Below are 26,754 nucleotides of genomic sequence, written 5' to 3' on the forward strand. Positions count from 1 at the left end.
AACTTTTCACACTGAAGAATACCCACAGAAACCTTCATGTTAGTCTGTAAATAATTATCAGGAATTAAACATTCACATAGATAATTGTTGCAACCACATATTTTAACCAAAACAAAGGGAAAGAGACTAGGGACTAGACTTGAGATATTACAAAGGTTGTATGGCTACACAGGCAATAGCTGATTCTTTCTGCCACAATGGCTCTTTTGCATTGAAACACACATACATAGGCCACACACATTTTCTGTAAAAATTTACCTCTGGTAAACCAACTTAGTGGGGAAGCAAAAATGTCAAAGTGTAAAAATATATTTCAGTAAGAACTAGGAGGCTGCAGCAGCAATATTCAACATAGGTTCTGCTATCAACTGTTTGTGGCATTAGGCAAATTGTCCCAGCATAGGTTTCCCCCACTTAACCTAATCTCACAGAAAAGGTAAGGATAACTAAAAAAGCTGTTTAAAGGCTTTAAGCTCTAATTAGTTTGACCTTGGAAGTTAACCTCCACTGGCTGCTTACAATTAGCAGCTGAGCTGTGCCTTTCTTCTTGGTTTAGACATTTGGCTTTTCTCTGTTGTTCCCTTTGGTATATGGAGATGGTGATACTGTTTTAACTACTAATGAAACTGTACTATTGAATTTAAGAATAAAATTATATTTCTGAAATAAGAATAGATGGAAGACAGACTGCACCAGGGTCAAACCCACATTCCTTAGCTTTTGACCATGAGATGCTAACGTCAGAAATGAACTCACCTTTCACTCCTATCTTCATGGCTCCGGGCCCAACGGTATGTTTCGGCATAGCCTGTGTATTCACTGTACTGTTCAGTACCTGAAACAAATAATCTGCCACTATTATTTTTCAGAAAAAAATTTCTTTTTTCTTTTTGAATTTTATTTTATTTTTTTTCTACAGCAGGTTCTTATTAGATATCTATTTTATACATATTAGTGTATGTATGTCAATCCCAATCTCCCAATTCATCCCACCACCACTGCCCCCAGAAAAAAATTTCTTAAGAACTGCACCTTCTAAAGGGTCTCTGTTAGGAAACAAACAAATAAAAAAACGCTGCTGGTCTTAATGACTTGTTATTACTTCCCATAAGAAAAAAATGATGCCTCCAAATGCCACCGCAATTATCATACAGTGAATGAATGTCCCAATCAACAAAGAAAACAAAATGTCTGTCATACTCATTTTTTTCTTTTATAAGGAGTACATAAAGATTGTGTTTTATAAAAGTCCACTGTCTTCAATGTCAGTGATCAGATGGTTTTTTATTTGTGTTGTTGAAAAAATAAATTTTACATAAAAACATTCCCTAAGAAAAGTGTCAATAAAATTAAATTTAGGATTTGAATATCAACAGGCAACGTACTTCAAAGGACTTTGTAAAACTGGGATATTATGCCTGAGAAGACAGGGAGGGAAAAAAGCATAATTAACATTCATCTGATGAGAAGATGTACCAAGCTTGGCACATAACATAGATTTCTAATTCATTGGACCTGAACATATCAAAAGGGATGGTGTCAAAAGTGTTCTATTTGGGGCTTCCCTGGTGGCGCAGTGATTGAGAATCTGCCTGCTAATGCAGGGACACGGGTTCGAGCCCTGGTCTGGGAAGATCCCACATGCCGCGGAGCAACTAGGCCCGTGAGCCACAACTACTGAGCCTGCGCGTCTGGAGCCTGTGCTCCGCAACAAGAGAGTCCGCAATAGTGAGAGGCCCGCGCACCGTGATGAAGAGTGGCTCCTGCTTGCCACAACTAGAGAAAGCCCTCACACAGAAACGAAGACCCAATACAGCCAAAAATAAATAAATTAATAAATTAATTTTTTTTTAAAAAAGTGTTCTATTTAACTAAGTAAATAAGCTCATTCCAACTCCTATTGTCAACTCAATAATTACTTGACCTGATAATCAACAAAACAGTAAAATTAAAAGCTGAAAACCTTGAGCAAGATTATACTTTTCACATATTAAAAAAAAAAAATAGAAACAAGACAACATTGAGAACTAAGATTAATGATATTTTTAGTATAGTTGACTCTCAAACAAATGGGTTTGAACTGCACGGGTTCCCTTACACTGTAGATTTTTTTCAATAGTAAATACTACAGTACTAGACAATCTGCAGTTGGTTGAATCCACAGAGGTGGTCCCCATATATGAAGGAAGTGTGTATTCAAAGGGCTGACTGAAGTTATATACACATATTATATGCGAATTTTACAGTACTACTTTTCTCTTCAAAAGATACACTTCAGTGGGATTCCTACCAAACTGAATAAACTGAATCTAGTTATGAAGAAACACTGGACAAACCCCCCAAAAGAGATAGTCTACCAAGTAACTGGCTTCAATGTTTTAAAAATATCAAGGTGAACAAACACAAGGTTGAGAAACTGTCCCAGTGTAAAGGATACATGACAAGTCTATTCAAGGTCTGATCCTGGATTGGACTGTAGACTGGGTGGGGGGAAAGCTACAAAAGATAAAATTAGGATAATTGATAGAATATTGACTAGGGATTAGCTAATAGTATTTTATCAATGTTCAATTTCCTAATTTTGATTAACTATGCTGTGCTAATGTAAGAGAATGTCCTAGTTCTTAGGAAATATACAATAAAATATTTGGGGTAAAAGGGCAGAATGTCTCCAATATACTCCTAGTTCAGGAAAAGAAAATAGAGAAAGAATGATATAGCAGATGGGGCAGAAATGTAAACTGGTGAATCTGGGTGAAAATTATATGGAAATTCCTTGTATTATTCTTGCAACTTTTCTGTACATCTGAAAATTTTCATACATACACAAATATAAACATAGATATACAATATAAGTAAATATTAAATAAAGCTATGAAAAATACTATTCTATTTTTATAAATGATTAAAATATTCCATAATAAAAACTTAAAAGATTTAAACTCAATACTAGAGTTTCTAGTCTATTACTGAGCACACTGTTTCTTAAAAATAATTTTTCAAAATTTTAAATAATTTACAGTTTAATTACTATAAATTCACCTAGTATTTTGGGTAAGATAGTCTGCTACAAATCAAGAAAATAACTACAAAATTAATGTTTTCTTATGTCAGGCTTCCTTGACACTGTAAGTAGAGTTGGTTGTTCCTTCTTTGTGCTCTGCAGTACTCTGCATACAGCATCAGCAGAGCAATTAACATATTAAATTGCAATCTGCAAATCAATTATATTTCTACACAGTATCAACGAGCAGTCAAAAACTGAAATTTTAAAACTACATTTACAATAACAAAAAATATGAAATACTTAGAGATAAGTCTGAGAAAATGTAAAAGAAGTATACAATAAAAAGTATGTAATATGACTGAGAGAAATTAAATAAGACCTAAATAAACATAAAGATATCTCATTCATGTGTCGAAGACTAAATATTGTTAAGAAGTCAAGTTTTCCCACATACAGATGGCCAATAGGTGCACGAAAAGATGCTCAACATTTCTAATTATAAGAGAAATGCAAATCAAAACTACAATGAGGTACCACCTCACAATGGTCAGAATGGCCATCATTAAAAAGTCTACAAATAACAAATGCTGCAGAGGGTATGGAAAAAAGGGAACCCTCTAACACTGTTCGTGGGAATGTAAATTGGTGCAGCCACTATGGAGAACAGTATGGAGGTTCCTCAAAAAACTAAAAATAGAGTTGCTGTATGATCTAGCAATCCCACTCCTGGGCATATACCCAGACAAAACTATAATTCAAAATGATATATGCACCCCTATGTTCATAGCAGCACTATTTACAATAGCCAAGACATGGAAACAACCAAAATGTCCATTGACAGATGAATGGATAAAGAAGACGTGGTATTTATATATAGTCCATATATATATAATGGACTATTACTCAGCCATCAAAAAGAATGATATAATGCCATTTACAGCAACATGGATGGACCTAGAGATTATCATACTAAGCGAAGTAAGTCAGAGAAAGACAAATACCATATGATATCACATATATGTGGAATCTAAAATATGACACAAATGAACATATCTACAAAACAGAAACAGACTCTATGGAGAACAGACTGTGATTGCCAAGGAGAAGGGATAGGAGAGGGAAAGAATGGGAGTTTGGGATTAGCAGAGGCAAACTATTATATGTAGGATGGATAAAGAACAAGGTCCTATTGTATAGCACAGGGAACTATATTCAATATCCTCTGACAAACCATAATGGAAAAGAATATGAAAATATGTGTGTGTGTGTGTGTGTGTGTGTGTGTGTGTGTGTGTGTATAATTGAGTCACTTTGCTGTACAGAAGAAATTAATACAACATTGTAAATCAACTATACTTCAATAAAATTTTTTTATAAAGAGTCATCTTCCCAAATTGATCTATAGATTCAAAACAATCTTAATTAAAATTCATCAAGCTTTTTTGTAGATATTGACAAACTCATTCTGAAATTCAACAAACAACTCTGAAGAAGAACAAAGTTAGAGGACTCACACTGCCTGATTTCAAGAATTATTATAAAGCTACAGTAATCAAACCAGAAAGAACCAAAAAAACCAAAAAAACAAAAACCCAAATTAATAAATTAGACTTCAAAATTAGAAACTTCTGTTTTTCAAAAGTCATTGTTAAGATAATGAAAAGACTTCGTATGTCTGATAAAAGACTTACCTAAAATATATAAAGCACTTCCAAACTCAAGAATAAAAAAACAAACAACCCAATTAAAACATAGGCAAAAAGATGGCTTCATGTGCATAGCCATATGTCAAAACTTACCTAACTGCACACTGTAAATATATACGGTTTGTTGTATGTCAATTATACCTCAATAATCTGACTCCTTCACTAGACTGACAGCTTCTCAAGGGCAGGGATTATGTATTATTAACGTGTGTGCCTACATTAGCATCTTGTAATGCAAAAATATAGAAGCAGTTGAGTAAGTACTTGCTGCATAAACATAATTAAGGAGCAAAACAGGAAGAACACTGAGGTTAAAATAATGAGTCCAGAAATACTTAATCTGGACTAAGTATTATATAATTGACATATTAAAAAATTCATTTACAAAGACAGTGTGGCATGGCAAAAAGAGCACCACACTGATATTAAGAGTCACGAGGAACCCAAAGTGAATCCTTAAGTAACCAAATCTCATTGGACTTCATCTCAACATCTAAAAATTAGGCTTGTCAATATTCTTATATTGTTTACCTCATAGAATAGCTTGGAAAACCAAATAAGACGAGTTTAAAATCCTTCAATACCATACACAGGTTGGTACTGGTGTCATCAGACTTAACTTTGTAAGGGAGTAGAGAAGCCAAAGATATATGACTCTATTTATGTGGGGTTTAAAAGACACGTGGTCTACTGGCCTGACTGGGAATACAGACAGCCGGGAATAGTCCTGTTCTTTTGCTTTTTGCCCTGCAGTGGACACGCCTCATTTTCCCTGTTTATTATTATTAATAATAATAATAACAATAATAATGCCTACTCTGATCTCTTAATTATGCAAATAAACACCTCTTCTGTCTTTTGAAAAGTGGTTGAAAAATATAAAATATCAATGATCAACTTCTATTTCAAATTAGGATGGTTTTTGTCTTCTCTCCTAAGAGAAACAAGGTTAGGTTTATTTCCTTCAGGTTTGGGAAATCAAAAATGCACATACAGATGCTTTTGCTCTAAACAAATTAAATCCTGAGTTTTCTAAGTAAACATCTTTCAAAATTATGTTGTTTGTTCTGAAAAACAAATGCCCTTAGCTTGCTTTAAGTTTAAATTTGCTGATAAACTTCTCTGAAAATGCAAAGGTGAACAGTGATAACAGCAAAGAAGAGACAGAAGACAATGACCTTTGTGATAGCTCTCTCTAGGAATATAGCCTTAAGACTTCATACACAAAGACAAACTTTCACCTAAGTTAAAAACTTTTAAGGAACCCATTTAAATCTTTTTAACAGCTCATTACAACTTCATGAGTTCTTAGACTTTATAGTAGTAAGAAAAATTCTTATTTTCTTTTACTAGTAATGAAAGTTTATCATGAACACGCAAAAAATATTTGGAGATTAAAGAAATTCTACTTACTAATGCGTTACGCCCTTAGAAAGAAGATTTATACAAAAACCATCTACCCCACTTTTATTAGTATCATTAAAACAGTGGTGATTATGCAGCAGAAAAAAACACTCTTGCCTTTCATTCCCATGATTAATAAAAATTAAGAAAAGCCAAACTCCAACTTTATTTGGATCTTTCCCAATGAGCTGGTGTCATTTAGTAAGCACTGGGCTGTTTTTGTAGTGATGGGCACCTCTAGTGTTGTTAACTCTATGAAAAGTACCAGTACCATAAGCAGTGGTGTCTGCTTTTGTCTTTTCTATCAGTTCTGCTGACACTCACAAAAGATATAAGGACCTGTGGTGTTTGGGACGATTTGATTCACTAGAGGGCAGGTTTTATATTAAATGTGTCAACATTCTGCTCAGTAAGTTTCATGTCTAGGCATCTGCTTTATGTTCTCACCAAACAGAAACAACAAAATAATCTCCCAGCACCACAGTAACACCTTTTAGTATTGAAGCTTTTACTGGATGTTGTGAAGGAACACGAGAGAGGGGAAAAAAGGGGAAGATTGGAGTTTTAATTCTTTTCCTCAATTTATACTTACTGAAAGGTTTTAACTCATGACTGCTCCAGGGAGGATCACAGCAAGTAGAGGGATAACACTGTTTGGATAAAAGTATTTGCCTGTTTACATGACCTGTTTCATATTCATTTAAAAGTCTGATACCAACCAGATGCCCCACAATGATGATAAATTTAATTTATTTCCAATTTCTCAAACTCTTCTACAGATTCAGGCAGCACAGTCACAGCCATTAGCTCACTGAGCCTGGTTGAATCATTGAAGGAATGGAATTGATCAGGCAGATAGACTGCAGTGCATACTTAAGAGTCTCCTAAGAAGGGAGATGGCAGAAATCCAGCATCAAATAGATGATGAAATGGCCATTTCCATTAAGGGAACATCACATCACAGATATTAATTAGGAGGCACTATAATAGAGTTAAGTGGATATGGGGAAAAAATGCTGAGTTAAAAGTCACCCCGGGTGTCCTTAGCCTGAGGTAATTACAGGTGTGAAGGTGAGTCATGGATCTGCAATTTTCCATCTATTTTACAATGGCTGCAGGTAAGTTAGAGACCAGATATAACTCCAGAGTGATGATGCTTTTTTAGATTGGGGACAAACTATCCTTAAAAAAGAAAAAAAGTCTAATGTTTTCCTTTTACTATTCCCAAGGAAATTACATCCTTTATTTACAGAAACATTAATGGGAGATGACAAGGGACTTACTTCCCTAGTACAACAGAAGTGAAGCAAATGAAACAAATTAGCTTTGAGTTAAAATGCCCTGCATTCTACCAACTTTTTTATTTCAAGAATGTAAATTCATCCTAAAAAACTGATGGGATATTTTGTTCTGAGTCTTCAATTCAAATCTAGCTTAACTGCTAAAAATTAAAAATCTTTTAAAGTATTATTTGATACACCCAAATGCTGGAGACGGTCACATTCCAGAACTTCAGTGCTCTCTAAAACTGTCTGAGATCAATATTCAAAGTATTCATTTGCCCAACAATGGATTTATGACAGTTTAATTTTTTTGTTCTGTAATTCCTTACACTCTTTTCTACCCTAACAACTTCTAACTACACCCTTCTTATCTGCATACATAATAAACAACAAATGCAGATAGACAACCAATATGTGAGTTGAGACAATGCTGAGAATAAAAGGGTTTTATCTTTCTATTTCACTACAGTTTGGATCACAACCTCAGAATTCTGGATGAAATACTTCAGGTTATTAACTTCAAATAGCTGCAGTTCTATCAAAGAAGAAATTCCTTTACTGAAGTTCTAAACTTCCTACATAAACTCAAACAACAATTTTTATTTTTTGCCTTATCTCACCAAAACAGCAGAATCAAAAGTATATTATAAGAAATAATATAGGATTATCTAAAAGATGTGGAATAACTCGTTGAAAGCCCTTTTATCCACAAGCACTTATCAAAGATACGGACACATCAACAAAAACAATGGAGTAAAAATCTCGGAGAACTCTTTCCTGCATAAAAATAATGAGAACACTGGCAAAACTTGTAAGAATCATCTTTTTCTGAACTGTGGGAATTAACCAAAGGCTTGCAGCAGTCTGAGGAGTGTTTATTAAAGAAAAATTGGCTGAATATTGGTAAACACAGTGAGTTGTATGGTGTTTTAACTTGCCCTATTCCTATTCCACTTTCCCAAGCTCTGTAGTAGCCTTAAAAACCAACAGCCTGTAATCAAAGCAGCCTGGTTGCCACCAGAGGGGGCAGAGAAGGGTTGAAGCTCCTTCAAAGCCCCATTCTCAAAGAACTGTAATCATCTGACCTGTCTGGTGGTTCCCTGGAAGACCTCACTCACAAGGCTGTCTTTATTTGACCAGACTTAGACTTCGTCCAGGGTGAAAAGCCTAATTCCCAGGGGTGTTTGTTGAAAACAATTATAGTCAACTGTTTAACAGTGTAGCTGCCTGAGGCATTAGATTACAGTTGGGGTAAATAGGCTACCCAAAAAGCTTCAGAGGAAAAGCTAAGGAATGAGAAGTACTTATGGGACTTTGAAAAGTTCTAAGTACCCTCGGGAATCCAGACGTCTACACACATGCCCATGGCTGTACACAGGCTCAAGAAAGACCTGAGAAGGTCCTAACCTCTCCCCTCACTCTGATCTTGAGGCTCTGTGCAAGCAGGAAGGAAGTGTCAACTGCCTGGTGGAGTGTTGAAGGTAGGCCCCAATATATACACAGAGCCCTTTGGCGAAGACTGACTTACTGGCTCTAGGCATTTAAGAAAATCTCTGTCCAATCATTAGGTAACTACTAATCTAACCAAGCAGAGACTTTAGTGGCTACACATGAAAAAGAATACAGTCTTCACAGAACTAGATTAGGAATGTCACTAAACAAACAGCAACAAAAACAAACTCTGGGAAAAGGAGAAAATCTGATTTCAAGAGTTGGCCCATTTAAAATGTCCAGTTTTCAACAAAAAAATTGAGACATGCAAAGAAATGAGAAAGTAGGGTCCATACTCAGGGAAAAAAAGTATTCATTAGTAACTGACCCACCCTGAGGAGCCCAGATGTTGGACTTACTAAACAGAAACTTTAAGTCAGCTGTTTTACATCCATTAAAAAAAACTAAAGGAAATTATGTCTAAAGAACTAAATGAAAATATGAGAATAATGCCTCACAAATAGAGAGTCTCAATAGAGATAAAAATTATTTTTAAAAAGAATCAAATAGAAATTCTATAGTTGAAAAGCATAATAACTGGAATAAAAATTTCACTGAGGTTAATTAAAAAGCAGATTAGAGCAGACAGAAGAATCAGTGAACTTGAAGATAGGTCAGTAGAAATTATCCAGTCTGAGAAACAAAAAGAATGAAGAAAAATGAACAGAGCTTCAGAGGCCAATGGGACATCACCAAAGGTACCAACACATGCATAACAGGAGTCTCAGAAGGAGAGAAGAGAAAGGGACAGAAAGAATACTTGAAGAAATAATGGCCAAAAATTTACCAAATGTATCTAAACATTCAAGACATTCAATGAACCCAAACAGGATAAAGTTAAAGAGATCCACACCTATACACATCATAAACAGTTGAAAGACAAAGAGGGAATCCTGAAAGCAAAACATAAGGGACAAAATTTAGATGCTATCCTGAAGGTTGCCTACAAATGTATCTGAGATGTGTGGTCTCAGAGTCTTAGTTCTGTCATGTACCTCTTTGGACATAAATTAGTTGAGTTATACATTTGATAAAACTAACAGAGGATGGTTTTCATCCCATTGTAATCTTTGAAAATAACAATCAACCAAATTCTCCTACACTTAGCCTGTTAGTCTCCTATACTAATCTCAAAGTGGCAATAGATTCAAAGAGGAAATAAGAAATCCTCCTTTGCAGAAAGAAAAAAACATCAGCAATTGATGGCTGATTATGGCTTTTATATGGGAATGTTCTTTTAGGTACCTGAATAAAAGGCTTAACTTCCCTACAGTGGCTGATTAAGAGTTTCTTAAGAGTTATGAGTTAATCATCAATTTTTCTGGTAAATTACACACGAGAAAATACTCTGACATAGTGATATTGCAATCTAAAGAAACTTAAGGAAAAAAAATGTAAATCTTGATTAATAGGCCTAAAGTATAAATTTGACTATGTTTCCTTCTCTCCTCCTCCCATAATAACTTAAATCAAAGAGAGGCACTAAGATAATCACACTTTTTCTCTTAGGGTTAGAAATCAGAATAAACATAAGGCTACTGATTTATTTCCCTTCTATAAAGCTCACTGTTGTACTGACTCTCTCCAAACACTGTAACTGTTTTTTATACTTACATAGTGTGTTCATACTGAAGTACAAAAAATCACTTTGGAAATATAATGGAAGAATAATAATAGGATACATGCTCAAAGACATATCACTATCTTCTTTTTAAGGACACCATATCATAAAATTTCAAACTGGAGAGTAGTTTAATCATTTTTACCCTTGTTCCTCAGATAAAGATACCAAGAAAGAAAAAGTGGGGATAAAATGTCTTACTCAAGATTATTAAAATGAAACTGTAACAATTTAATAAGAACAAGTATAAATTAATGAATTAAAATATTGGGACTAATGCCCACGGTAGAGAAAAGCTACCATCTGAGTGGCCTCTAGTCTTCATGATAGAGCGTCACAGATGGGGAACACTACCCCATTGTCCAGACTTCTCAAAACTAACCTGTGATGATAAGACATTCATTGTGATCCAGCACCTCAGTGAAGAGCCGTGAAACAATCAACTCAGGGTTGATTAAAAAGCGGATTTCTTCTTGCACAAGTCCTGCACTGGTTACACCACCTCCAACAAAACGGTTTGCAAAATCCACCTATTTGGGAAAATGTGGCATGTTAAATGACAATTTAAAATACCTACATATATGATAAAGAAGTATACTCCCTCTAAGCTCTGATCTTCCTTTCCTTTCCCACATAAATCAATCCCCAAATTAGTAATCTTCCCAGGGAGAACAGATTGTGGTTGACTGCACTCTTTCCACCTCACTGCAGTTAACATCTCTGGATATTTCTTTGGATTCCAAAATGTTAGAAGGAACATGGAAAATAGAGTTTTAGGCAAAAGCCTCAATGTAATTATATGGACTCTTGTTTATAAACCTTACCTGTGCTCCAAGGGCCACAAATCAAGGGAGGTTTTTATCTGGAAAGGTTTCAAGATCACTTCTCCACCACTCTCTACTCAATTTCCATTTATGTACTTCATATGACTTTAATATAATTATACAGGCATACCTCATTTTATTGCACTTCGCTTTACTGCACTTCACAGATATTGCACTTTTTACAAATTGAATGTTAATGGCAACCCTGCATCTAGCAAGGTTATTGGTGCCATTTTTCCAATAGCATTTTCTCACTTTGTGTCTCTGTGTCATATTTTGGTAATTCTTGCGATATTTCAAACCCTCCACCAGCAAAAAAAATCACGACCTGAAGGCTCAGATGATGACTGGCATTTTTTTTAGCAATAAAGTACTTTTTAATTAAGGCATGTACATTTTCTTAGACATAATGCTATTGGACACTTAAAAGACTACAGTATAGTATAAACGTAACTTTTATATGCACTGGGAAACCAAAAAAATTCATGTGACTCGCTTTTTTGCAATGGTCTGGAAACGAACCCATGGTATCTCCAAACTATATAGCCTGTACCTTTCTTATATAATATGGAAATTAAACACTTGTCCTTAAAGGTTTGAAAAGTTTAGGATTTAACCTTTTTGGTAACTTTTTTCTTTTGTGAAAGAATACAGGGATGAAAATTTCTTCCTTCTAAATTCAACTGCAAACCCCAAACTGCAAAAACATTGCAAACTTTTAAAAAAAAATACACCTAAGGGGAAGAAAAATGAAGACAAAAAAATCTAGTTTAACAACAAAGATTCAATAAATTAATATTTCCAATTTAGTTTAAAACTATATGTAAGTTTTCTATGGAGTACTATGATGGCATCCCCAAGCTCCTATTGATAAAGGTGAGTTACACAATCCTCAAGAGAAAGCAAACTCAACTTGCCAGAATTATTTGTTTGTCTTAAACTTACTATGCACTCCAATGTGTCCAACAGTATGCTAGGCTCTATGGGGCAATATGTAAGAAATAGTTTCTGACTTTGTCTTAGATTTTTCTATTTGGGGAGTTAGATTACACACATACACACATACACACAACTTGTGTACACATACAGTCATACACAACTCCCCCTGCCCACCACCAGAATTTAGTAAGTAATGTAAGAGAGGCTTCTATACTATTTAGGAAAAACACAATCCTGTGTCTCTTCTTTACTCTCACACTACTACCACACTCTCGACACTTCTGACACCAGGTGTGTGGATTTTCCACACATCAAGCAATTCTGCAACACCGGCTAGGTGTCCTACAATACAGTTCAGTTCTGACACTGTCTACCTGGAGTTAGTGAAAGATCCCACAGGCTAAGGATTCAGTCTTACAAGACTGCCCCAGTTCAGATGACAATCTCAAGTCCCAGGTTGTCACCTGTACTTCTAGTTGACCAGCTATAAATTGGGGTTCCCATGACCCCACCCGGGGCTTGATGATTTGCTAGACCAGCTCACAGAATTCCGGGTAACATTTACTTACATTTACTGATTTATTAAAAAGGATATAATAAAGGATACAGATGAACAGCCAGATGTAGAGACACACAGGGCAAGGTATGTGGGAAGGGGCACAGAGCTTCCACGCCCTTTCCAAGCAAGTCATCTCCCAGCACCTCCACATGTTCACCAACCCCAAAGCTCTCCAAATCCTGTACTTCTGAAATTTTTATGGAAGCTTCATCACATTCTCATGACCGATCATTAACTGAGTCTCCAGTCCCTCTCCCCCTTTCCCAGAGGATGGGAGGTGGGGCAGAAAGTTCCAGACTTCTAATCATGGCTTAGTCTTTCTGGTGACCATCCCCATCCTGAAGCTACCCAGGAGCCCACTAAGAGCTGCATCATTAGAACAAAAGACATGCCTATCACTCAGGAAATTCCAAGGGGTTTAGGAGCTCTGAGTCAGGAACTGGGGTCAAAGACCAAATACTAGAACAAAAGATGCTCCTGGTGCTCTTACCACTCAGGAGATTACAAGGGTTTTAGGAGCTCTGTGCCAAGAACAGGCTGTAGAGACTAATATATATGTTTCCTATTATTTCACATATACTTTCAGACTATTGTCAAGTATGAGATTTCGTAAAACTTGTTTGTGATCTCTAAAGCAATTATAAGAAATGGTAATGTGAAGCCTGTTTTACAAAAGAGTAAAGAATATGAATCTTTTGACACGTAAAAATATTATATGTGAAAAGAGAAATTAATAGAAGATAAAGTAGTCTTCTTTCACTACAGAAGAACTTAGAAAATACTGAAAAATATGACTGGACAAGTTCTTGAAATGAGTTACCAAAGTGAATCATTTGGGTTTATATTCTGGCATAATAAATCAACACTAAAACTTTAGCTCATATAGAAAAATAATTTTGGTTATACTAGTCCACTGATTAGAAACAGTCACCTATGAAGTCTTTATACATTTATACATTGGATGATTTATAGCTTAAACTGTTCAATTAAACAAGTATTGATGAAATATTATGCTGTGAACCATGGAATACAAAGATGAATAAGATGTGGTTCCTGGTTTCATAGCATTTACAGTCTAGATGGGAGTGAGGCACATAAGTAGAATGATAAGATGATTATTAAAGAACCTATTAGGATGTATTTGATACTTTTCAAATAATACAATTAACTAAAATTGGCGCATGGGGAGGATACGGGAGCGTTACAAAAGGATGTGGCATTCAATTGAGATTTTGCTGACAATCAGGCTAAGGGAATAGCTGCAAAAGGACACAGGAAAAACCAGTGTGTAAAGAGCTGTATGAGGAGAGTGGTAAGCAGATTCCTCATGCCTGTCTGCAGTGTATAGTATGTGGAGAGTTAAAGTTGGTAATGAGCTGGTCTGGGGTCCAAGAAATTTTTACTTAATTCTGAGGATTCTGGGAAAGATTCTAAGAAGAAAAGTAACAAATGTATCTGTGTTTTAGGAAGATAATTCAGACTAGAGTTTAAAGAATGAACTGGAAAAGTAAAAGCAGAAAGGCTGGCTAGGTAAATACCGAATAGTTTATAGACAAGCACTACTAGGGCCTCAAATAGGTCAGTGGGGAAAGAAGTGAGACCCAGCAAGGAAATAAAATGGACAGCTCTTGAAAACTGAGAGACTGGCTAAGTATCATGGTATTCGGAATACAAATGAGAAACAAAGAAGGCTTGAGATCAGCTAAGCTTAATTGTTACTGGAACAAGATACATAACTAAATTTAAAAGATAAACTCTATCCAATCTATGTACTACTTAGAAATGATAAATGAAATACATTCAATGTGCATGCTACTGTTCATTCTTTGAATAAAAGGCCAATATTTATTACTTAAAAGGTATGCAGAGAAACAAATACACTAAACTCAATATGCCTCTGAAAGCAGGGGTCTTTTAGAAAATCAGTTTCTACTACTTAAAAAAGTTCTTAATAAAACGCTCTCTATTGCAGGTGAGAAACCTGTTCCAGTACATGAAAACAAGCATATGAATGCTTCCTTATTTTTAGCCATTTTCTAACTCACTTTACTTTAAAGCTACTTGTTCAGCTTACTCAGTTCTGAATTATAACTTGATGAAAAGAGAGAAATGATAACACTCCTTAGAGAGGTTTTGTTGTTGTTGCCATTCAGCATAACGTAATTTATACGCTACACAAGGAGATTTGGAGCACTGCAATACAATATTCCCTGATCTCCTGGGGATACATGGCATGGGTAGGGAGAAAAATAAATAGAAGCCTTTATGGTATTCTTTTAATCTACTGAGGTTTCACATTTCATCTACAGTACATTCCAGGGAAGTGGGGAGAATCTCAACCTTGAATGTTGTTGAATAACTCCTTGCTGAATTGTACTGTAATGAAAGGTCAGCATTCCTGTGGTGCTAACCACCAGTAGTTTTGTTTATTTCATGTGTATTAAGCTTCCCTCAGGTAATCCAAGATGTTAATGTAGGAAAGAACCTCGTCAAGATGGAAACGTGGGGGAAAAAGTGATTGTCATTCGAAACAAATTTTAGCCTTATTTCAAAACTATTGTTTTAAATAGAAGAAAAAGGACTTATTAAATATAAATATTAAAAAATTTAAGTACAGGACAAATATTAATTCAGTTATCCTAATTATTTTGGTCTATAATTTTAATCACTGGGAGGTGATTTAAAACAAAACATGGTTTGCCCCTGAAAATTTTAAATACAAATATGTCTAAATAAAAGGCCATTCTAAAACAAATGTAGGCACTTAGAGCATACGTATATAATAACTAGCCAAATGCAAATCAGTCTAGTCATTTTATAATAAAAATTAAGTTATTCACACAAATAGTCCATTATCAGGCAACTGCTTTATTTAACTTCTGACCCTATATAAGCATTTAATAATGATCTAAGAAAAAAATCAGCTAGTCTCAGTATAAACAAGATGGTGTACAAGCTTCTTTCAAAGAAAATTAGGATTACAATGCTCTTCTAAATAAGATAAGAACACAAAACACTAACATTTCATCTCTGATTAGTGATTTTTTAAAAAAGATCACTATAAAGCAAAAGGAAAGCACGTGTTCAGGTTAGGTGTTACAACAAGTTAAAGCTAGATACAGTGTTTTATTTGTTAACTCCTTTTTCCAAAATATATTTTTTTACATAATGGCAGGAACACAGATTAATAACAAAGATTGACAGATGGAAAAAATTACTTGCTCTGAAACAGGGAAGAGATGGCAAGTATATTTGGCTCATGTGCCTAAAACTATTACACATGGGAGAGAGGACTTTCTTATCAATCCGTTTTAGATGTCTGCCTCCTAGACCTAAACAAAGTTGGTGGCAGAAAAACATCTCAAGCTGGTCATTTTTTAGGGCAGAGCAAGAGCCTTTAAAGAAAGAGAACAAAACTGCCTGGTGATAGCCTGTCAAGACCATACCCTGGGAACTTCCTCCACTGTCAATCTACAAGCTATATCTGAACCAAGAGGCCTGATGTTGTCCAGATCTTGGATTTTCTGTCAAAGGCTTTTTAAAGAGGCACACGTAAGAAACAGAGAACGTACATCGGCAGATAACAGTATTACCAAGGCTGTCAAGGTGATCTGTTTGGTGTTTTTCTCCATTCTGCTATTATGCTTCATTGCATTAAATCAGCTTAGAAGATAAATAAACAGCTTTTCATATTTCCTTTGCTGTTGGAAGCTTGACAAGAGACAGTCATCCCTTCCCCCCACGCCCCCACTGCTGTAATTCTCCTACCTGTAGCATGCCTTGACCATTTCCTTCTATGGTACCTTCGTAAGTGACATGCAATCGAGTCAGGAGTTTTTCACATCTACGATTTAAAAAGATATGTCCTTATTTATTTTTTTAATGGTAAGTATTTCACTACAGAAAAGTCTGAAAATACAGATTAACTATAAAAGAAAAATTGAAACTATTCCAAATCTCAAAAGTCAGAAATATATGCTTATTTACTCTTAACATTCTTGGGATAGTCTCCCCAAATTTTTCTTATTCACATAAATAAATATACACATTTAAATTAAAATGGGATAACATACTGTTTTGAAAATTGTTTTGCCCTTACAAAATATCAGTTTCTCTTTTTTTAAAAATATTTTTTATTTTTTATACACTTTTTAAAGGTTACTTTCCATTTACAGTTATTACAAAATATGGGCTACATTCCCCATGTTGTACAATACATCCTTGAGCCTATCTAACACCCAACAGTGTGTACCTCCCACTGCTCCACACCCACCACCACCGGTAACCACTCGTTTGTTCCCTGTATCTGTGAGTATCCTTCTTGTTATACCCAGTAGTTTGTTGTACTTTTTAGATTCCACATGTAAGTGATATCATACAGTATTTGTCTTTCTCTGACTTCTTCCACTTAGAATAATGCCCTCCCAGTCCATCCATGTTGATGTAAATGGCAAAATTTTGTTCTTTTTTATGGCCGAGTAGTATTCCACTGTACATATATACCACATCTTCTTTATCCATTCATCTGTTGATGGACACTTAGGTTGCTTCCATATCTTGGCAACTATAAATAATGCTGCTAAGAACATTGGGGTGCATGTATCTTTTCGAATTATTTTTTGGATATACGCCCAGGCGTGGAATTACTGGGTCATATGGTAGTTCTATTTTCAGTTTTTTGAGAAACCTCCATACTGTTTTCCATAGTGGCTGCACCAGTTTAAGTTTCTCCTCTTTAAAAGGTGAAAAACTTCTCAAAATATTTTAAAAAATTAAGATCTATGAAATTTTATTATTATGCTAGAGTTGGCAACCTAAGGAAAAATATAGAAAAATTTGACAAAAAGGTATATATGATTCTCAGAGGGGCTCTATTTTCACTAGTTTGGAAACCGTGTATGTGTGGGGGGTGTCTTGATGAAAATACATGCTACAGAAATCCTGATCTATGGTATTTTCATATTAATAAAATTGATAGATAAGTCTAGTACCTGTAAGTCACAATTATTTTCTTTCCTTTTCATAAACCATGGTCACTGAGGTGTTTATGGGGTTCAGATAAACTACCCCCAAATTTGGCATCTTGGCATACTGAATATTTTAAGCTGAAGAAGTTTGAGAAAATGGCAGAAGCAGAAAGGTCACTCTGACCTCCTCCCCCTCTCACCTTTCTTACCTGCAACAAGCCATAAAACCCTCACATGAGGGACCCTACCTATACCTGGAGGAAAGGAGCATTATTATCTCTGCAGACAAAGAGATGCCAAGAAGAATTCCAACAAGCAGAACTTGCTGTTTCCCCCAGTTTACTTCAATCACCTCATACTCTTTTTACATATCATATTCCTCCATGACTGTCTATACTTCATCAAACCTAGCATAAAAGTACATACATCTGTTTCTTTGGGTCTTCATTTCCGCATAAAGGCTCCTGTATCATGCAAAACTTATATAAAATAAATTTGTATGCTTTTCTCCTGTTAATCTTTCTCAGTTTAATTTTAATACCCAGCCAGGGACCCTAAGAGGATTGAGGAAAAACTTTTTCCTGCCCTACAGTGTTTACCTGCTTAAATCATATTAAAAAAACAATTCCTTTTTGTTAATAGCAGTTGATGATGACATTTTTCCTTAGATTTTTTACTCCTGATTACTTACTGAATAAAAATAAATAAATTATAATAGAATGTAATAGATAGTAAACCCCTAACTTATACAGAGTGGCATGAATTTTTGGAGGAAGGAGAATTATATATTTTTTAAAACAATTATATTAAAAAAAAAATTTAGCTGGGAAGCACTATTTATTTATTGGGATTTGCTTTTATCCTGGTATCAGTGAGTCCAAATACATTTCTGGTAAAGCTCCAGTCCAACAGACTGACCTTACTCAGAAGGTAAAATAATTCAGTACAGATTCTGTTCTAAAAGCTTCATTTGTATTAACTTATTTAATCTTCACAACATCCCTTTTACTATCTCCTTTTACAGATGGGAAAATAAAGCACAAAAAGCATTTAAGTAACTTGTCCAAGACTAGTAAATGAAGCAACAAAGATTTGAACCCAGAAAGCCTAAGGTAATGGTTCAAGCTCTTAACTAGTAAGCTATGTTTTTAGAAAAATTACTTTCCAAATCTCTTGGAGAAAGTTAGTACCATAAGTTTGATTATTTTTAACTTCCCTTTTTTGCAGGGTCCTACTTTCCTAGCTATTTTATTCCAAGGGAGACTACCTGTGAGGATACTACTGAAAAGATAAAGAAGCATGATCCAGAAATCTCATCTGCTGTCAACTATTCTCTGTGACTGTAGTTGTCACCTTATAGTATACTTCTCAAAATTATGAATTGCTAGAAACTATTTTTTTAAAATAAGCATCCTCCAACTTCCTAATAGGTTTCCCCTTCTGGGCCCAGCAAATTCTTCATACCACTGCCCCAGGAATCAAAGACAGATTATTCTGGTTCTCTGTGATTAACTAAGCCTGGCTAAGGTATTTATTGATAGTCACAGGGTTAACTATAATGCCAGAATCTTGAAACTCAGAAAAGCCTCTAACTTCCTGGCACCCATTTAGTCCCTTACTCTTGGGAATACCAACAATCCTCATCTCTTCTTCATCCTCTCTCTTTAAGTGAACACATGTTTCTGGTTCTGCGGAATCTGGGAGATGGATTTTAATTGCATTCTGCAACTCACTTAAGAAGCAGCTAAAACAAAAAAGAGATCAATGAAATTTTAAAAAAAAGTATGAAAAGTTTCAAGTTAAATTCTGCCTATCTAGGTTAAGGGGAATATCTTGATCTTATTTGAGTAAAATTATCTTACTGACACAGCAGCCTCACCAATCTCTGCATTTTGACCTATCCCTTCTCTCCCAGATGGTGTACAAATAGGTGTCCTTTCACATTAGTGCCAAATGAACGCCAGATGCAGAGTAGAGATCCTGAGCTGAATTAAAAACAATCCCTCTGAATGATCTATAAAATCTACACAAAAGCAACATGAACAAAAACATCTGTGTTCCTATTAGAGACTAATAGAAGAGCTAAGAAAAGCAACCTTCTGTACTCTAGTCTGGGCAGATAACATAGCAGATTGTTACTTTAGTTCTAGGCACCATATTTTAAGAGGGACCAATGGCCTAGGGTACATCAACAGCAGAGTTAAAGGGTTTACAATCCATATGATATGTGAAACAGAAGAAATGAGTAGTTTAGTATGTACCTGTGTGTATTGTTAGAGGTGGGGGTGGATCAAGAAAGCATTAAAATACATGAAGAAAGGTCAAATGTTAAAGAAAATTAGTTTTATTTATTGTAGCTCCAGAAGGAAGAACGAGGAATGGGATTTGGCGGGGTGGGGAGATTTTTGGAAGACAGACTTTTTTAGTAAATGAAAGTATTAGACAACAACACAAGCAGCCAACAATGGGATAGACTGCGGCCAAACCGTGAATTTCCCATCACCAGGGCTGCCTAGTCTCCATCTGTTATAGGTATTACAGAGCTGATTACTTTTAGTAGGCAGCTGGACCAGATGACTTCCTGGGGTCCCTTTAATTTCTAATATGCCATGATTCCGAAATGCTGTACATGTTCCTCTTCCTTTCTGACTCAATTTTGTTCTTGTTTTTGTCTTTCTTTTGGTTGCTTAATCTTTTATCCATTTCCCTCTGCTAATAATCATCTCAGCCATGCAGTCAGCCTCCTAAAGTAAGTTTGTTTTTCTTTCACCTCACAAATAAACTTCTTTGATGGATGAAAACACAGGAAAGCCATCTAAGCATATGTGCTTTCTCAAGTTAGTTCCTTTAAGAGTGAGTCCCTTTCATCACTAATTCTAAACAAAACAATTACAAACTACGATAAAAATTATTAGAAAATGAAGAGGCACTGATTAACATGAATGCACATCCAAAATATACATTTAGCATGTTTAATCATGTCCTCACATGCACTGAAAAAGTAGATACATTCTTCTCTAAGTGCTTTGGGGATTTGTTCCAGGTTAGAAAATGTGTTGACTATTTCAAGGCACTAAGGAACTCACGTATCTGAATAAACTCAGATTGCTTATTATTCTCCTCAGTATTTGCAGGTAAATAAGAAAAAACCCTAGTAAATTAGCAACTTCCACAAAATTGCCAATAGTACATGTTGACAGCCAAACTTCAAAACTCTTGTCACTCAGACAAATACTAAGTAATTACGATTTACATTTTAGTTTAGTAAAAAAAAAAAAGTTCCTAATCTTGTCCTCCAGAAAGAAAAGAGATAAAATACAAACATTAACCATAAAACCAAGGGTAAGGAGGAACATTAAATATTGGTGTTTAGTGTTAGTGTCTTCACACAGAAAACTCCTAAATTCTAAATAGGACTTTGTTTCAGAAGACAAAACTAAGGCAAAAGAGTAGAAGTGAAAGGGTTGCAGACTTTGATTCAAAAGGCATGACCTTTCTAACAATGAGAGCTATCAACTGATCATTTTAAGAAGAAACTCCCTGGTACTAGGGCAATTAGGAGGTTGGGAAACCATCTTTTCAGGGGCTGTAAAATACAATCATCTCATGGTGAAAGAGTCCTTCTAATTCTAAGATTCCAGGATTATTTACATTATTATTACCTTTCCCACTCTGGAAAATCTTCAAGACTCTGTCTTGTAAATGTCACCAACCCAGTAGGTTCTACAAAAGCAATAAAAGAGAAACACACCCAAAATAAGTACTGAGTTTGAAAAGACTATATATATTCAGTAAAAGAATGGGTCTAACACTGCCTGTAAAGCTAATCAGGAAAAACAAAGCCTTGTGCTGGAATACAACAGAAGATTGATTTAAAATCATATTATCCTTACAACAGGAATTCTTTCTACAAAATAGTAAATAAGCCCTCCCTAAGACACAAAACTATACAGAAAACAGCACGACAGTAGGATTTGCGTGCTGGTACTTTTCGGTTAAGTTTTCCAAACTGAATATATTTTTAAAAAATCCTTGGGGGAAAAAAAGATGCATAATGGATATAGCTTATACGACAAAGACAAACTAAATTTTAATTTGTAAACTCCTCAAAAAAAAAAAAGCCTTAACCCTACACCTAAAGACTGGTAAATGTATACACATTTATGTGTTTTATAATAAAATAATATGTCTAAGATTAAAAAAGAAAATTGTTGGCATGTCCTTTGAGGTTGACACAGCTAAACCCAGGGCTTAGACGATATGCAAGTGCTCTATTTAAAGGCACCTTTGCCAGAAGGAGGAATTACTGTATTCTAAGAGGTTAGAGAAGAATGATGACATAGTTTTCCAGTAGCAACAGATATGAGAGGATCAAAATGCAGTAAATTTTAGAGGATAAGATCCTTTTTTGTTAGATTTACTTTTTTTTTTTTTTTTAAATAGTGGCAAAAGCAAAAAATAAATCAGCTGGCCAAAAGTAATTTGTTTGATTCAAATCAAAGAACAAACTAAAAAGGCCAGGCCATTTCTGTTTTCTTCTGTTTTAAAAAAAAAAATGCTCTGAAGCAGAGAGAGATATGTCAGGAACTATTAGTGATAATGGTGGTAGAGTCCCAGTGAAAGCTTGGCAATCATTTCATTCCTTCGGATGATTCCACATTTCTCTGCTCTCAGTCACAAGCAGCAACAATTCAAAAATCATATGGAGTAGTTATAGTAGAAAACAGAATTTTGTTAACGTGAGTTACAAAATATTCTTTAGATGTCTAACTTTCTTTAAGACAAATGGATAGCATAGTTAAAATTCACAAGTCAAATAATTCAAACACCAGAGAAGCAATTCTATTAATAGGAAACTAATGTCTGTGTCATCATTCAATAATTTAGCAGAAAAGTAAGAACATTAAATGTCTCTCACACATACTAGGAGAGACAAAGAGAAATTAAAAAATGAAAATTTCTGGCAAAGCAAGAGAAAAGACAGAAGAATATGGCTCTTTAGATATAATTAATAACAAAAAAAAAAACCCTTGAGAACATGCCTACTACCTTTCTTCCATAAAAAGGCACCTTTCACACCAGAATAGGTTATTTTGGTTAATCAAATATTTCCTTTAATAAAATCACAATATATACTGCATATGAGTCATCATTTTTTTTTTTAAGATCACCCAATTTTTTTTTTAAATCTTTTATTTTTTTAAAATTTTTTCACCACACCGTACAGCATGTGGGATCTTAGTTCCCTGACTAGGGGCTGAACCCACACCCCCTGCAATGGAAGTGCACAGTCTTAACCACTGGACCGCCAGGGAAGTCCCAAGCCATCACTTTTTAAATATTCCATTTATAAGATAGTTTTATCTAAAATTATATTGAAAATAATTCAGAAAGCTCTTTAAAATCTTTCAGTCTCAAGAGCCTCACTACAAATATAAAATATATACTGACATCCTTGAAAAGGTGGTCCTGATGAAATTATATTTTATCAACTCTAAAAAGCATATTTTTCATGTATTAAGTTTCGGAAACTAGGACATATCTCACATAGTCAAAGGTATCTAGCTATTGCTACTGGTCTGCATTAAAGCTGAATTTTTCCAGAGAAGATGTGCATCTGCTTCTACCATCATCTGGGGCCACCACCAACCTGAAATCAGTCTGAATTAAATCTTCCGTTGCAGGCTTCTGTGGATCACACTGGTGATATGACTTCAGACCTCAGACTTGCAGCTCGTGGTTCAGATTCTCAGGGAAGATTTTTTGGGTGCCCTCTCTACCTAGGTTGACACTTGCAGTTTCTTTGTTGTCCCCTTTCTGCATGGCCAAGTTAATTTCTCACTTATTCTTAGACTAAGGGTACAGACCTCTGGTATACCAGCTTTGTAAGAGATATCTCCTACCACTCCCCATCTTGAGAGTTTTTTCCTTTGTAGTGGTACCTAACATAATGAAACTTCTTATATCATGTCCTAGAGTTGATGAAATATGGTACTTTAAATAGGTTTCTATAGTTTCTATTCAGTAGACTCTAGAACTTTCTATAGAAAGTAATTATTAAATTGCAAACCTCTTTTATTCTATTTAGTATTTCCTCCTTAAGCCTGTAGCTTTACATCCTAAAAACCTATAGCATGTCTTACTATATTTCTACAAAGAACCAAATTACCATGTACAGTGAAAAAGAAAATAAAATGTCTAATTACAATTTAGTTTTTCAGCCTAATTCCCAATAGTTATGATGATTTAGGGACTTCCCTGGTGGTCCAGTGGTTAAGACTCCGTGCTCCCAATGCAGGGGCCGTGTTCAACGCTGGTCAGGGAACTAGATCCCGCATGCTGCAGCTAAAGATCCTGCATGCCACAACTAAAGATCCTGCATGCCACAACCAAAGATCCTGCATGCCATAACCAAAGATGACACGTGCTGCAACTAAAGACCTGGAGCAGTCAAATAAATAAATAAATATTTTTTTAAAAAATATGTATGATGATTTATAAATTTCTAGTTGAAAAAACAAAATTTCAGCTTTTTCTCTCAAAGTATTTAAAATCCTAAAATTTGGAAAGGTAAGTTGGTTTTTAGAGCAGACATGCAGGATTTCACTTCAGGGACACAAAAGTAAACCCTGAATTACTTAGAAACAGTAATGGAATTCATTCTATTTAGATTTAGAATAGCAAAAAACATACTCATCTTTCTAACAAATTAGTACAAATTCTAATTAGGTTTCATGTCTCATAAGCCCCAGTGAGCCTTCACTTTCCTTACTATTTCATTCAGTACAGAGCACAAAACTAAAAATGATAAGCTAAGAAATAACTCCCTGCATGCCGCAACAAAGATCCACGTGCCACAATTAAGACCCGACGCAGCCAAATAAACAAAAACAAACAAAAAAAAAACAAAACAAGAAAAAAAGAGAAATAAACCTCTATCAAAAGAAGCCTATGAATTTTCCCCTTAAATTATCAAAATCCTGATCATTGATTTCTTTCCCCCAAATTTGAACAATGTCCAATAGCAATACATTCAAAAGGAAAAGAATGCCAAGTACACTAGGATGTGAGATTACTTACTAAGGGAAGGATATGAGAAAAATGACCTTAAAATAATTCAGTGATGTATTTTAAGACAATCCCACAACTTCGACAACCAGAACTGAAAAGAACTCATTTCACTTGACCTGTTCTACTTAGCAAAAGCAAACTTTTGAGATGTTCTGGTTTCCTTTATAATTGATTTGCAGGAAAGGCTACCCATGATAATAGCTAACATTTATTAAGCATGTAACTTCTGATTTAATACTTACAACTACCCTATGAGGTAAGTTATCATTATTCTTTTATTTTACAGATGAAGAAACTGAGGCTTAGAGATGTTAAGAAACTTGTCTGTGGGTCTGTGATCACCCAGCTCCTAGGATAAGGGTGGCAACACCCATCTATTATTAGCTGGTCACTACCAGCATTGGCTAGACATTTACCACTACTGCCTCAGGTGCTATGATTAGCCCCTGGGAAAAGAAGATGGCTGAGGTCCAACAGAGGAAGAAAGACAATGTAAACTCTAAGTACAAACACTGTTTTATAAGAACTCTACAAAGGGCATAAAGGAGGCACAAAAGAGAGGGATGGGTAGGAAGGCAATGAACTGGTTAACCTCTGCAAATAAACTAATTGTAATAGTCAATTGTTTCTTTAAATAAAGAATACCTAAAATGTATCTCCCAGTCAATATACTTTCTTTTGAAAGTATTAATTTACTATTTTTATTCATGAACATCCATTAGCGTATGTTACGCTAGTCTAATTTCAGAGTATATAAAACCCACACACATTCATAGCACACATTTACGTATACACACAACAAATGCATAAAATCTAGATATTGAATTATTATTGTTTTAATGTGATTTGGGCAGGAAAGTGTACTTTAAACACAAAATGTTTTTGACCTGTCTGAACTGTCCCCCTCAGTGACAAAAATTACAGTAAGAATGAAAGGAATGTACTTTTCTCTGTGACTCTTCTAAAGTAGCAGAAGAGTGTTTTAAGCTTCTCTGGTTTCCTTGATGAACGTCCTTCAAACAACCTGAAAGAGATCGAAAATAAAAGAGGGTAAGGATGTTTCTAAATGCCTTAATGATTCACAAAAAACTAAATCTATACTGCTACCAAGTAATAAAAGAAGCAATTTTTCCAGAAGGCAATTCTGTAACGACAGAAAACTGGGAAACTGTTTGGATTCAAACAGCATCTGGAGAGGACTGAGACCAACTAGAACCAGGCTTCTTCAAAGTTGTTCATGTCAGATGGCACTCTCTAACAACAACGTTCCTCCAGTCTATCTTTCTGTGGGGCACCATCTGGTCCCCCAAAGTCAATTAGGCCAGTGAGTTAATGCTTGATCATGGCAAATACTATATATAATTCATAATATTACCAGGTAGTTGAATGATTGAACTAAAATGGTATCTGAAAAAAAATCCGCATGACTGTTTGGGGGTGGGGTGCGGCTAGGACAACAAGCAGGTATGACAAGATACTGGCGGACTGACCAATCCTTGGTGATTAAACACATATACCCTTCGTATGGTAACCAAAACAATGCCTACCCTATGTCATCCAGTTTCCAGCAACCTGGGCTTGCACTACTTAATTTAGTTTTCTTTGAAATGACATGGCATTGTTATTGGTAACTCATAATGCAATTTATCCTGAGGAAAGAAAAGCAAGGCTTTGAAAGCATATGACCTGAGTAAGTAGTTCACCAAAAGATTTCTAACACAAAAGCATGCTTTCAGGCACAAGATCTAGCTTTACAAAGGCATTTAAAAATTGCAAAGAAATTCTGTGGCTATAAACGATGAAGTATTAGTCATCTGCTTCTAGTCATATACTCTTGCTCTAAAACCAGAAACCCTTCAAGTAAGAGTCCACTTTAATAAGT

General features: G+C 35.1%; 1 protein-coding gene across 4 annotated transcripts in view; it reads right to left on the reverse strand.

Moving 5' to 3' along the window:
• The window catches only part of PARG (poly(ADP-ribose) glycohydrolase), a 112,798-nt gene that overhangs the window by 23,305 nt on the left and 62,739 nt on the right, over positions 1 to 26,754 (reverse strand). For all 4 annotated transcript variants that reach the window (XM_082339422.1, XM_082339420.1, XM_082339419.1 and 1 more), the window contains 5 exons: positions 25,817 to 25,896; positions 21,464 to 21,524; positions 16,603 to 16,678; positions 10,895 to 11,042; positions 757 to 835 (listed from right to left, as the gene is read on the reverse strand). In XM_082339422.1, the coding sequence (XP_082195548.1) occupies positions 757 to 835; positions 10,895 to 11,042; positions 16,603 to 16,678; positions 21,464 to 21,524; positions 25,817 to 25,896 (444 nt within the window). The remainder of the gene's footprint in view (positions 1 to 756; positions 836 to 10,894; positions 11,043 to 16,602; positions 16,679 to 21,463; positions 21,525 to 25,816; positions 25,897 to 26,754) is intronic.

Source organism: Balaenoptera borealis (assembly GCF_965194805.1).
Source record: "Balaenoptera borealis genome assembly, chromosome: 10".
Lineage (NCBI taxonomy): Eukaryota > Metazoa > Chordata > Mammalia > Artiodactyla > Balaenopteridae > Balaenoptera > Balaenoptera borealis.